The sequence below is a fragment of the Gymnogyps californianus genome, chromosome 6 (genome assembly GCF_018139145.2).
Source record: "Gymnogyps californianus isolate 813 chromosome 6, ASM1813914v2, whole genome shotgun sequence".
In the NCBI taxonomy this organism is placed as follows: Eukaryota; Metazoa; Chordata; class Aves; order Accipitriformes; family Cathartidae; genus Gymnogyps; species Gymnogyps californianus.
Window position 1 is genome coordinate 6,004,168 of NC_059476.1, and position 12,696 is coordinate 6,016,863.

At 45.6% G+C, this 12,696-nt stretch overlaps 1 protein-coding gene across 2 annotated transcripts in view; it reads left to right on the forward strand.

Annotated features, from left to right (window-relative positions):
• Positions 1 to 4,215: 4,215 nt before the first annotated feature.
• FGFR2 (fibroblast growth factor receptor 2) overlaps positions 4,216 to 12,696 on the forward strand; it is an 86,864-nt gene continuing 78,383 nt past the window's right edge. For both annotated transcript variants that reach the window (XM_050898661.1, XM_050898662.1), the window contains exons 1-2: positions 4,216 to 4,248; positions 8,626 to 8,882. In XM_050898661.1, coding sequence (XP_050754618.1) covers positions 8,708 to 8,882 — 175 coding nt within the window. In that variant the 5' untranslated portion in view covers positions 4,216 to 4,248; positions 8,626 to 8,707. The remainder of the gene's footprint in view (positions 4,249 to 8,625; positions 8,883 to 12,696) is intronic.

The window sequence follows — 12,696 nt, forward strand, 5'->3', positions numbered from 1 at the left end:
CCCCACATATACATTTTGCTGCAAAAGAACTTGGTAGCCCATCTGCTTCACAATTTTATGGATAATTATTGGATCTACTGGTATTAAAATAAAGAAATTCTTATCTCAATTTTTCAGTTTAGCAGCATCTTGAAGTAATACATGGTGAGGACTAGTGATGGAAGTCTCTCAGTAGCAGTTTTTATGTTAGAAAGGGCTCGCATTTATATGAATATGAAGTGACTTTCCCCTAAGACACTGACAAATACATAGAGCAATTTTGCCTATCTTTGAAAAGAAAAAGATTTTCAGAAGTGGGTTCCTATGATTTGCTTCTTTGGCACCCTAAAAAAACGTTCAAAGCTGCCAGGAAAGGGAGCCATAAATACTTTGGAAACCAGGTAAACATTTTAGCTGCCAGAGTTTGGGTTTAGGCACTTAGCTTTAGATGAACTTAAAAGAATTAAATCTTGGGCAAGTATTTAATTTTATCCAGCATGGTCAAGCAAAAATTTTGGACAGGACAGCTTGAATAACAGGGAAAAAATGTTGCTTCCCGTTGTCTTCCATGGAGAAGCTAAACCCTCAGTGAAGTGCATGGCTGAATTAGGATCTAGACGTTCTCTCCCCATAGTTCTCTAAAACTTTAATGTGTGGGTTTTGTTCTTTTTTTTTTTTTAATTTATTTTCTGTATTATATTCCTGTTTTCATCAGATAGATGGAAATGTGACACGTTAGCAGGTCCAGCACCTGGAGAATAGACCAGTACTGGAGAATTTGCTTCCCTCAGGTACCCGTGGCCTCCCGTGCCATCTGTCTGCAATGTGGCGGGAGCTGGCGCTTGTTCCTCGCTGGGCTCCCACGGAGGAGCTGGTTTCTGTGGAGCCCTGACTACACTAATATCTCCAGCACTTAAAAGAAATGTCAGAGACTCTGTAAGGATTAGAACTGAGGACTGCTCAGGAGCTCTGCGTTATGTTTTTTTCTAAGGTGACTTTTCCCACATTACTCGAAGGCATTGGTTGCCTGTCTCACCTCATCTCTCCGTAGACACAAGCTCTTTGTCTTCTGCTTAACCTTCTACCTTCATCCCTAGAAGCCCTTGAGTTGGGCTCTCGTGGATCCAGCCCAGGAGCAGCCTGAAGTCAGGCACATCTTCACCTTACCCTGCCAGGTAAAAGAGATGCCAGGTGGAAAGGAATTCATCTCCTCACCTCTGCCTCTGGCAGAGATTTGGCTGAGCCCAGCTGTGCCTTCCCTGCAGTTGGAGCCCCTGGCTTGCACCCTGCCCCTGTTGAACATTAACTGTATCCCTGCCTGCGTGCGGAGGGGGGACCAGGGTCCAGCTGACAGCGGTGACAAAGAGCTGGCAGGGCTGAAAGATTCAATTTAACTTTCTTTCTCCTCCCCCGCTTCCATATGCGAGGGGGGACAGCACTGTTCCTGCTTTTGAAACGTGCGGGTGCAAAGGAGCATTGGTGTCCTCATTTTCCTTCCTCCCTATTGATGTATCATTGCCAGGATGAAAAAGGACGTCTCAAGAGCTTTTGAAAAAATGGGTGACTACTCAAGACATTTTATAAAGGAGGAAGAATGGGAAAGAAAATAGGACTCAGTAGGGGGTAGAAGGAGCCTGAATGCGTGCCTTGTCTGTCTATTCTTTCGCTTGAAACCTGGAGCTGTTGTTCCTATTTCAGTTCAAACTGTCACCTTTAGTTCATGATGGCTTTACTGCCCTTGCTCCTGAACCTCAACAGATTGGGGCTTATTTACCTATTCACACTCCGCTGTGGAACCTCATTAATAGGCTTATTAGCCACACCATTCACGTGCAGGAGGGCCCACAGAAAAGATCCCAGCCACTTTGAGAGGAGGAGGAAAAAACTGTAAAGAGATTATGCTCTCATTCAGCAGCCTAACTGCTATGAAAGGCTCCCTGGGCCCACTGAGATCTCTTGAAGCCTAAATATGATGACAGAATTGATCCCCCCCCCCCTTTTAATTCCAAACATGCTTCTGCTTTTCTCAGATTGAGGAGTCGGGCTGTTGTGGGCCACTTTAGGAGAATGTGGCTCATTTGAGAGAAAAGGCTGCTATTGATAGACTGCTATCTTTTCATCCTGAAAAAGAATAAATTCTGACAAGTGCTTCCAGACGTTGGAAATAGGTGTTCTGATTTGTCATTTTTAGTGGAATGCTTCCTTTTCTTTCAGAGTATGCAAAAATATCGATGAATGGGGAAAGGTATTGCAGCTTCCTGTGCCAGACAATAATTTATGTGAGAATGCGTTAACAATGTTTTCAATGGGCGATGGACATGCCCGGAGCTGGGAAAATTGGATCTTGACTGTGACATCTCAGCTTCTCAATTAGAACATTCAGATGTCTGTTGCTTTAGGAACAAAAAAAAAATTAAACCTGTGTTTCTAATCAATTACAAATTTGCCTGCCGTCCCTCATAAAGCCTGCATTACTGCTGGTGATGGTGGGAAAGTATTCTGGGAGGTAAGTACATATTCTACAGAAAACTTGTTTTCAAGTTTTCGGTGTCTGAAAGTATGTAAATAGAGAGTTACACTATGCTGTGCGGACACAGTCCTTGAAAATCCCCTTGATCGGTATTGCACACAACATATAAAATGTACAGTAGGGCTATGCTTAAATAAAGCAACATTAAATTGATCAACACTGATTTAATTTGAGGCAACCACCACTTATTGATTTTGTTGTCAAGCTGATTCTACAAAGCAAGCGTTACATGGACTCTATATTAGCAACCTTTTAGTTAATGGTAGCTAAAGCAAATGTTTTATTAAGCAAGTATCAGGTTAAGTTATACTGAATTTTGAATACTGGTATTATGCAGTTCTAAATCTGTGTGTCCAGGCAAATGATGTTTGCAGAACTGTTGTTTGACAACTTTCCCTCTCTGGGCACCACACATACAATTATTAAAGGTCAGACAAATTCACAGGGCAGTTGAAATCAGGCTTTGCACTGAAAGGCTCCTAAACTGAGGGTGATTTTTTTGAGTGGGCGTTATCCAAACCTCCTCTCTAGCTGGAACGGGCCACAGGCCAGCCACGGCTTCTGAGCCAAAAAAACTTCTGGAGAGGTTTTCGGGGAAAGTTGTTGTGCTGGTACCGTTTCTGTGTGAGGATTTAGATGCCGCCCTGCATCACCCGGCTGCGTGGGGGGAACCACCTGGGCCCAGGGAGCCACCAAGCCGGGTTGGCCGTGCCATGGGCCAGGCCCAAACCAAACCGCCCGATGGGACACGCCGCGCTCCCCATCTTTCCTTTCCAACCCGTTGGAAAACTTTTAGTGGAGCAACCCCAGCGGAGCTGCGCGGGATTCCTCCCCCTCCAGCCCTGTGACCGCCGCGGGATGCGCTTCCCCGCTCCCCCGGGACGCAGGGGCCGGACTCCTGCTCCCCTCTTGCCCCCTTCTTTAACGCTGCTTCTTTAGCGGCCACCTCACCGCTTCGCTTCTGCTGAACCACTCCTCCACGTCCCCGCCGGGGAAGCAGCCCCGACCCCCGGCTGGGGTGGCGGCTGAGCGCAGCCCTTCCGCGGGAGCGGGGCAGGAGGCTCACCGTACCGTACCGCGCCGGGCCGGGCCGGGCCGAGCCGGGCGGCGGGGGAAGGGGCTCCGCGCCGCGGCCGCCGCGATTGGCAGAGCCGAGCAGCGCCGTCCAGGAAACGGCTCGGGTTGCAACGGGGGGAGTGACCAGGGGAGGGAGGAAGGGAGCCGGAGGAGTACGCGGAGAGACAGGGAGAGGAGGGGGGAGGGAAAAAAAAAAAAAAAAAAAACCCCACACCAAACCACCACCACCACCCACCCGAGGGGGGTTGTCGGCTTGACAAAGCTGCGGCGGCTCGGGGAGGGCGGCTGGATGGAGCGGAGCGGGACCCGCGGCGCTCTGCTCGGCGATGCCCGCGCGGGGGAGGAGGCTGCTGGCGCCGGGCACGGCGGGCTCGCCCCTCTGAAGCGGTAGCCGCTACAGCCGAGCGAGGGGACGGGACGGGACGCCGGGCCGGCTCCTGCCTCGCCTCGCCTCCCTCCTGCCTCCCCCAGCCGCGTCCCGCGGGGGATGCGCCCCGCTGCGCCGCTGCGGGCTTGCCAGCCGGCCCCGCCGGGGCTGCCTGCGGAGTGACGGCGGCCGCGGAGGAGTTTCTCCCCGTCCCGGGGAGCCGCTGCTCGGCCCCGCGCCTCAGCCCGCCTCTTGCGAGGGAGCGGACCCTTCCCGCGGAGCTTTCTCGCTGCAGGTAATGGCACCGGGCCGGGCCGGCCGGGGGAGCGGGGCGGAGGGAAGGTGCAGCCCCTAAAAAGCGAGGCGGTTGCAAGGTGGCGAAGGGCTGGGAGTCGGGGCGCTTCCCCGGCGCCCGCTGCAGCGCTCCGGCTCGGGGCCTCGCACCTGGTGCACGCCGGCACCGGGGCGGGCTGTGCCGGTGCGGGGTCTCGGGCAGCCCCCGGGGCGGGATGCGGCGGGGCGGTGCGGGGCTCCGTTTCCCCCCGCTGCTCCCCGGCGGGGCTGCGGGTCGGTCCTTCTGTCACTTGATCGCCCCTGCGGCGCGAAGGGGAAAAGCCCGAGCGACGCCGCTGCCCGCCGGGTCCGTGCCGGTTCTCCCTCTCCCGGCCGTTGCATGCACGGGTGTCTTTGGGGACGGTTCCCAGCGGTGACAGCGGGACGGTCAGCGGGGGATGAGAAAGAGAGGCTCAGCCTCGGGGGAGCAAGCCCCCGGTTCGGAGGCCGGCACCGCCTCGACGGGCCGCCCGGAGCCCGGCGCAACCGAGGAGCGGGAGGTCCTCCCCCGCCGTGCCCGCCGCCGGTGCTCGGGGGAGAGGGGCCGGCGGTCCGTAACTGCCCCCGTCTGAGATAAGGGGGGGGGGGGAAAGAAACCCTCAATGAAATATATATTTAAATGCAAAACGGCCCGTTCAAACAGGGACCCATTATGCGTTTGGTGTGAAACGCTATCAACATTTAAAACTTCATTGTCTCCTTTGTACCAAATCCCTGTAAATCTTCCACTAGCCTTTACTCATTTTCATCTGAAAAGCCTGTTTGGGCTGAATAGACAGCAATCAGCAGCCTCTGGACTTCTCTCTCTCTCTCTGGAATGTCAATTAAAATGCAGATTTTTTTTTTTTTTTTCCTTCCCCCCCTGATCTCTTAGTGGCAAAAGACTTGAGAAAAACAGGATAGTCCTGGAAAGCAAATGAAAGAAGTTCAAACAATGAAAAAGTACTGAAGCTGCCAGCCGGTTCCCATTAGTCTTCCAGAATTAATGTTCAATAGCTGTGATGCTCAGATTTGCTTGGAGATGGAACTATGATGAAGAGTCTTGTTAGATATATATGTGTGTGTGTATATATTTATAGACATATATACATTTGTGTGCGTGTATGTGTATACAAAGCTGTTGTTACCTTTAAAGCTTCACGTACCTGGGTTTTTCTGATGAAGCTACTGGGCTTTTCGGGTGCTTGAGATTTCTTTGTGAGGGGAAGATCCATATTTCATTCAGATTTTGCCGTTCCCTGCCTAATAGAGAAAGATGCTGAAAGAGTTATACAACGAGCAATGTATTGATTTGGTTAACATACTCTACAAATTGTACTCTCCCTGGGGAGTGATAAACATCTTATAAACAACAATGGAAGTAGATTAAAAAGAACACTGAGCATTGAATTTAATTAATGCCACTGCTGAACAAGTACTACTTGTTTGTGTGTGTGAGTGTGTTTAAACTGAAGTACAGCTTGGAGGAATTTGGTTGGGCTCCCAAACCAGTCTGCTTTCCCATGCTTGTCAGTTTGGCAAAGAAATTTGGGCAGGTATGTGACGAGGTGAAAATTGACTTGATGAGCGAGTGGCAAGGAGAGCCATCAATCATTGGAGGCTGACAACTCCTCCCCAAAGTGTAGGCTGAGAAGAGAGACAGAGTTCCCTTTCAAGGGGAAAAATAAACACTACGTGTGGCTTTCACTGAGTCTGAGACTCCAGGAGGGATTATGGTATTGTAGTCAGGAAGCCAGAATTGTGGAGGCCAAAAAGCATGCTGGGGCTGTGTTCCAAACATTGAGATAGAGGTACATAATTATCCAGCGCAGGAGGTCTTTCCAGAGACTCGTCCCCCGGCAACTGTGGCGATTAAACTATGAAAAGAATTTGGTTTCATTTCATCTTCATTGGACTCCGCTTCTTTTGGGAAAGGGCAATCCTCGAATCCTGGTCGCTGTCGTGGTGGTAAAAAGCGGTTTGGCTCCATGGATGGGTCCAGAGCTGTGATTTGTGCTTTGCTACACCTTTGCAAGCCAGAGTTTTGAATTTTCTGCTGCCCTGTGGATGAAGAGTCCCTTCTTTCTGCTGGCAGATGTTCAGGTGCAGAGGCCGGCAGAAATCTTCAGGTGAGAAGACGTGTGGTCAAGTAGCCTTGTGCTGCGCTTCAGGATTTAGGATGAGGATAGGGATCACAAATGTACTTTCAATGGCATTTAGTGTAGCCTAAAAATCTGAAACAGCTGATATGAAGGTGGAATTAATGCTGTTAAAAGAGAGTCTGGAATATATGCTAACATTCTGGTATGTTTTCTTTTTGCAAATTTATAATTAATTTTTGCATTTTTATATATATAGCCTTTAATCGGGCTTTACAGGATGATTTATGGAGATTAAATTAGCATTACTTCCAGTCTGTTAATTAGGGTTTCTACCCACTTTACAGCTGGATGAACTGAGCTACAGAGCTGTGGCCATCAGGAGGTTGACCTGGGTGGTAGTGTCCAGGAGGGCTTGCTCCGGTCCTTCACCAAACACAAACCCGTTCGGGAGACAGAGCTCTCTTCGATTTTACACCTGCGCTGTGCTTATTTAGAGAAGTGCTCGGCAAGCTCTTCGCAAATGTTTATGCAGTGGTCTGGTGGTGTTTTCACTGGAGATTTAATAGTAGTTGCTAGCTTGTGGTCTGGGATGCTCGCGCTATGCTTAAATCTCTAAAGGAGGGACAGAGCTTTGAACTGAGATCAACTGAGGTGAAAAAAGCTTGCCCTGAAGTATGAGGGATTCACCTGAAATATGGTGTATTAATTATTTTCCCCAAGTGCCTTATTTATGTCATCCAAAATCTGTTTCTACTGACTCCAGGAGTTACTGTATATAGTACCCAAGATAAAAGATGCCTCAACAGCATTGCTGTCCTTAGCACTGTGAGCTTGGTTTGTATGTAGCAGGTAGCAAAAGGCTAAGAAAATCTGAATAAACTTTTAAATGGTTGGCTTTATAAAGGGAGAATGTTTGTCTGTGTTTCTGTGTACCGTATGCTGAAGTACCACACCACATCCAAATGACAGGGAGTTTTGGGAAGTTTGCCTTTATCTCTACACTCTCTGCCTTTTCTCTTTTTCTCTTTTTTTTTTTTTCTAAAAGGTGAGGGGAAAAGGAGGTTTTATGTTATTTTTCCCTTCAAGACAAGTGCTCTCTAAGCTTCAGTTGGGTTTCATCACATCTAAGATGAATCATTGGCCAGATTAGAACAATTGCTGCAGTTAGTTGTTTTATCCATTTACTGAGGTTTACCATCTTTTATTTTTGAAGCGGAAAATCAGGTCTAATTTCCTGGTTGAGCTGTTAAATCACCCTGTGAGGATGCTCTTCTGACCTTCACCTGGCATCTTAGTGTGGCGGCAACAGGGTCCCCTGAAGGGAGTACCAGTTACTTCGGTGCTGCTTGTCTTCTCTCTTCCATCAGCCCATGCCTGGATTACTGGTTAACTCCATCCGTTTAAATTAGTTTTACTGTGAATAAAATAGTCTTTTTTTTCCCATCTGAAAAATATATATCAATAAGCATCGTCGAGAGAGAGAGAGGAGAGAAACGTGTGTGCACGCAATTTAGCATATATGAATGGAAAACGATGCTGGGGAGGTCTGCTGTGAAACTGCAATCTGTACCACACTTTATACAGATTTTAGTTGCCTGTAATGCAATGTAGCTAGCCAGTATCCCTGCAAAGACTGGAGCCTTTCACCTGTACAGGACTCTCAGGCTTTAAAAGGACACTGAACTGAGTCAGAAGAAGGTACATCCATAGGGGAGCTGGAAGTCCTGAGGTGAAATAAAGTTCTACAGATTATCCAAGTCTAAAGAGTATTTTTCAACTGTTTTTCTTGTGGAAAATTACTGAATTCTTGCAAATTCAGCTGGCTGCAGAACTGCCTAAGTGAAGGAATGAAAAACAAGGCAAACTTACATAAACCTTCAAACAATAACAAGAATATAATTTGTATAATTGTGGTAATTTTGTAGCATTACAGGTTATGTGCCTGCACATGTGTGTGCCTCTCGTTTTTTAAAAAATGTATATTTTTCTGTCAGTAAAATAGCTCTCTAAATATGTGCTGAGAAGTGATTTTGTGAAAACAAGGAGGACTTGGTTACGCCTCAGGTGATGATGGAAACTGCTAACAGAAAATGAAAAGTCACTCACTTTTCACATATTCTTGAAGCTGGAAAACGATTTTTCCCATCCTCCTCCTCCCCTCCCTCTCACCTCAGCTCTGTTCGGGGCTTTCTGAAGTTTTTTGGTTTATGTTTTAAGATGTTTTCGCTGACAGTGTTAAATCTCTCTCCTCCCCACAGCAGCAGCCGTCGTTCCGAGGGAGGAGGTATTACCCTGGCCGAAGGCACTGCTTTCTCTCCATGCTTCTCTAGAGGTGTTCAGATGGGATTAAAGTCCACATGGAGATATGGAAATGGACCAGGAATTTACTCTAAAAAGATGGTCAGCTGGGATTCGGGTTGCCTTATCTGCCTGGTGGTGGTCACCATGGCTGGACTTTCCCTGGCTCGACCTTCGTTTAATTTAGTTGTTGAAGACACCACACTGGAACCTGAAGGTAAATCACTCTAGAATCCTTAATTCCGCAAAGTAAGTTAATTTTAAATGCCTGAACGTCTGAAATAGAAGTCAACATCTTTACGTGCTTTGGTAAATCTAAGGCAAGTAACAGATTAGCCCTCAAGAGTTTTTTGACTTTTCCTGCTCGCACATGGGCTGCGTTCATGCAAGCATGCTTTTATTTCATCTTATGCAAGCAAGTGGTGTCCGTGATTTCACTTGCGACTGTCATCATGTTGTATAATCCAAGTGTATGGCTGAAAGTTTTCAGGAATGGGTCTTTAAGGAAACCAGTCTGCTGCACTTACATACGTGTTACCTGTTGCTATCTCAAGGAACGAAATGGCTGTATAGCTGCATGTCTTTGTGATGGCCTTAACCTGAGAAGTTCAGAAAAAAAAATAAATCCCAGTAGTTTTCACTCATGTGGCCTGAATGTTTAATTTTGCCAGGCACTCTGCAAAAATGGTGTTGCAGCTTTATTGGTGTTTGTACTTAGAATAAATTTCCCTATTGCTGTTAATATCCAAGAACAATCGGTACAGTGTCTGGATTGCAGTTCTGGAAGTGTAAATGTTGAGATCTGAATAGCAAGGACTGCAGTTATTACTGTGAAAGCAAAGGCTAATTGAGACGTTTACACTGAAAGAGGTGTTTTGATAAAATCTCCTATTTTGAGCCGGCACCTGTTGGTATGTTCTTCTAGGTATATCTGTTCCTCAAGCTTTGCAAAGTGGTTTTCTTCTCTGAAGAGCTAAGGAGGGGCTGCTTATTTATTGTCGTGAGCTGGTTGTATTTAATAATGATTTTACTGTATTGTGTAGGATCTTTCCTGCTCTCTGAGCACCTTAGGGGGAAAGCGAGGCTTCCTTCATAAGGTTTTATCTGTCCTTTGGAGGAGCAATTACATTTCTAATAACTCAACTGTCAAACCAATATAATAATCCATGGTGCATTTCTGATCCGGCAAACTTGCTGGAGGGAATTTGGCCTTTACACGTTCTACAACTCATGTCCACAGATACAGCTTTGTTTTTATTTAACACATTTTCATGCAAAACTTACTTGTTTCTATCCACTGCCTCTAAAAATAGACGTCACCAGCTAACACATTTTTAGAATCCGTTCCAAGTACATTTTTATTGATGGCAGGGGATGAACTATTTAGAGACGATGAGCCCTCCTCCCTAGCAAGCATTCCTGAAAAAAATTAACAAAGTATAGCAGTATTGTCATCTGTCAGCCATAGAGATTGTTGATAGCGAAGATTTTTTTAAATTTTTTTTTTCTTTTGAAGGTAACTCGAGAATTTAAAAAAAGCCCAACTTTCATCACCACTTATTGTGTGATTTATTAATTGCACATCTGGTGCCTTTTTGGCTTTTCAGAGGAATGACAAAATCATGAATAATTCTGGTTCCAGATTAGCTGTTTGTAGTGAGGTTCCCTAGTTTTAGGGTTAAATCAGAAAGAACGTGATTGCATGATTGGTGGAGTATTTTACAGGGAGAAGAGTAATATTTTTTTGAATGATGCCTGATAATTTTTCAGCTTTTTAGGGAAAGAATAGCTTTTATTATTTTAAAAAGCACAGTTTAAAAATGTGATTATTCCACAGTGAATGTCCAGGGCTTGGAATCTGGGTTTTATCAGAGAGTAAATTGTTAAAAAGGATTTAAAAGTTCTTCCCTGGGCAGGAATGTTACTGACATGAAACAATTTTAGATGTGAGAACCCGAATCATCACCAGAAACAAGGGGAAAAAAAAACCCCACGCTTTTAAGTTAATGGTATAATAAGAGCTTTTATGCCACAGAATACAGGGAATTGTGTGGGATTTATATCTGAGATTTGGGAAATAAAACCTCCTTTATGTACTTTGTTAAACCCCTTTAAAAAAAAATACCAAGTTTTTACACAGTCACCTTCTCTGGGTTCCATCACTGCCACCCACAAGCTCTCCAAGCTGAAAACGAAACAAAAAGCTCTTTAAAAAATCTCTTCAAAGACAAAGCAGACTTCTTTTTTAATTTAGTAAATACCAAACATTTTGGCCACAGCTAATTTGGGGGGTCAGGTGCTCTAATAATGTACATTTTTGGTAGGGCTGCTGACTGTGCAGTCATTAGAGCTATGACATTTCATACCAGCTGAGAAGGTCGACAGGGCCATGACCTTTGGTGACACGTGTTGATCTGTTCCTTAGTCTTCCTTCATGGACATGCCCTAAATTTTGTCTTTTTTTTTTTGATGTTAGGTGCTTTTATTGTTACTATTTATTGTCTTAGTGACTCAGAATATTCAAAAAGCTGTATGCAACGTTAACAGGAACTGAGATTGTGGCTTTTCGTTCCTTTGATTGTAGTAGAGAATATACTCTTGTCTCTTAGGTAAACATAACTTTAGGGACATATGCAACCATTTTCTTCAGAGTATCTGGTTAAGTATGTACTTTAGTACAAGCGGTATTTATCTAATAGGGTAATCAACTGCATGGATATGTGCAGGATACATGCAAGATGTCATGCATCAAGGTACTTTTGGTTATTCGCAATCTGATCTCTTTGGTAGCACGCTTCTCTCACGTGCTTTTATAAAACACTGGACTCGTTGAGCTCTGAATCTCATCTGTGACCATTAGCTATTACTCTGGTACGTATGAAAGTATGTACGCTGAAGGTGGTATCTTGAGCCATTGTAAATTATAATGTCAATATTGATATCATGGGTGCTCACTAAGGGCTGGATCCTGAATATGGCTGTTACTGGTTGCGGTGCTTTCTTCCTTAAGCAGGGATGGTAAAAGGCTGTTAAGCAGCGTGAGCAGAAACAGGACCTGTAGGAGTTAGTTTGGGGACTGTCAACTATCAAATTATATCTTGCATCAAGTGTTTACATATATGTGTTTTATCCTAGGGAGTATAAAGACTTTCTGCTTTTAAATATTTAGAAATAAGTCTACTTCAGTGTGTACAAAGGAGCCATTCTCTTTCTGTGTACCCAGGCTACGAAGGCCTTTGATGATAGCCAACATTTCAAAAGGGCTCTGACCGCACACATAGGTTGAAGGGTTACTTTGTGAACTGAATAATTAGTTTAGACATATATTTGATAAATAGCAAGCTCTCCCTTGACCTTCCCTTGCCCAAGCTGTGTGTTATCGTTCTGCTGGGTAGCTAATTTAGTCTCTTCCCTACATGCGATGCCTTGACGCTGTCCTTGGAGCACCCACTCAGAGCCCTTGCCTGGTGCAGTAACAATGTGTTTCAGTTCTTTTAATTTAGGTCAAATTTCAAAGGACTAATTTAAGCTTTCCACAAGGGACAGCCTAATTCTGTGTCCTGTGAAAAACCCAGTAGTTCAAAATGGCCTTAAATGTGCATTTGGGAGGTTCCTAGGAGCCGCAGTGAAGGAGAGAGACCTTCTTTAATTGCTGATGTGTCCTTATGGTGGGCTCTGAAGTGAGTAACGAGTTGTCATTTGGGTTTTAAATCAGTCACAGCTATTTGCTGGTACTAAACAACATACAAATATAAACACATTCAGTGCAGTGCCCAGAGCAATACCTTCCTTTTTGTAAAAATGTTGCATAAAATGAGCAATATGCCTTCATTTTTGTAAAAAAGCTGGCAGTGCTTAAAGGTTAGTGTCACCTGTGGTCACAAGGTTAATGTCACCCGGGGTCACAGTGGTTAGCACAGTCTACTTGGAGATCCTTCGCTAGCCACCGCCATCCGCCTGGATCAGGACGTGGGGTCTTGTGAGGTGCTTCTCAGGCTCCCAGGGAGTGTGGGCAGGGCTGCAGCATGTGG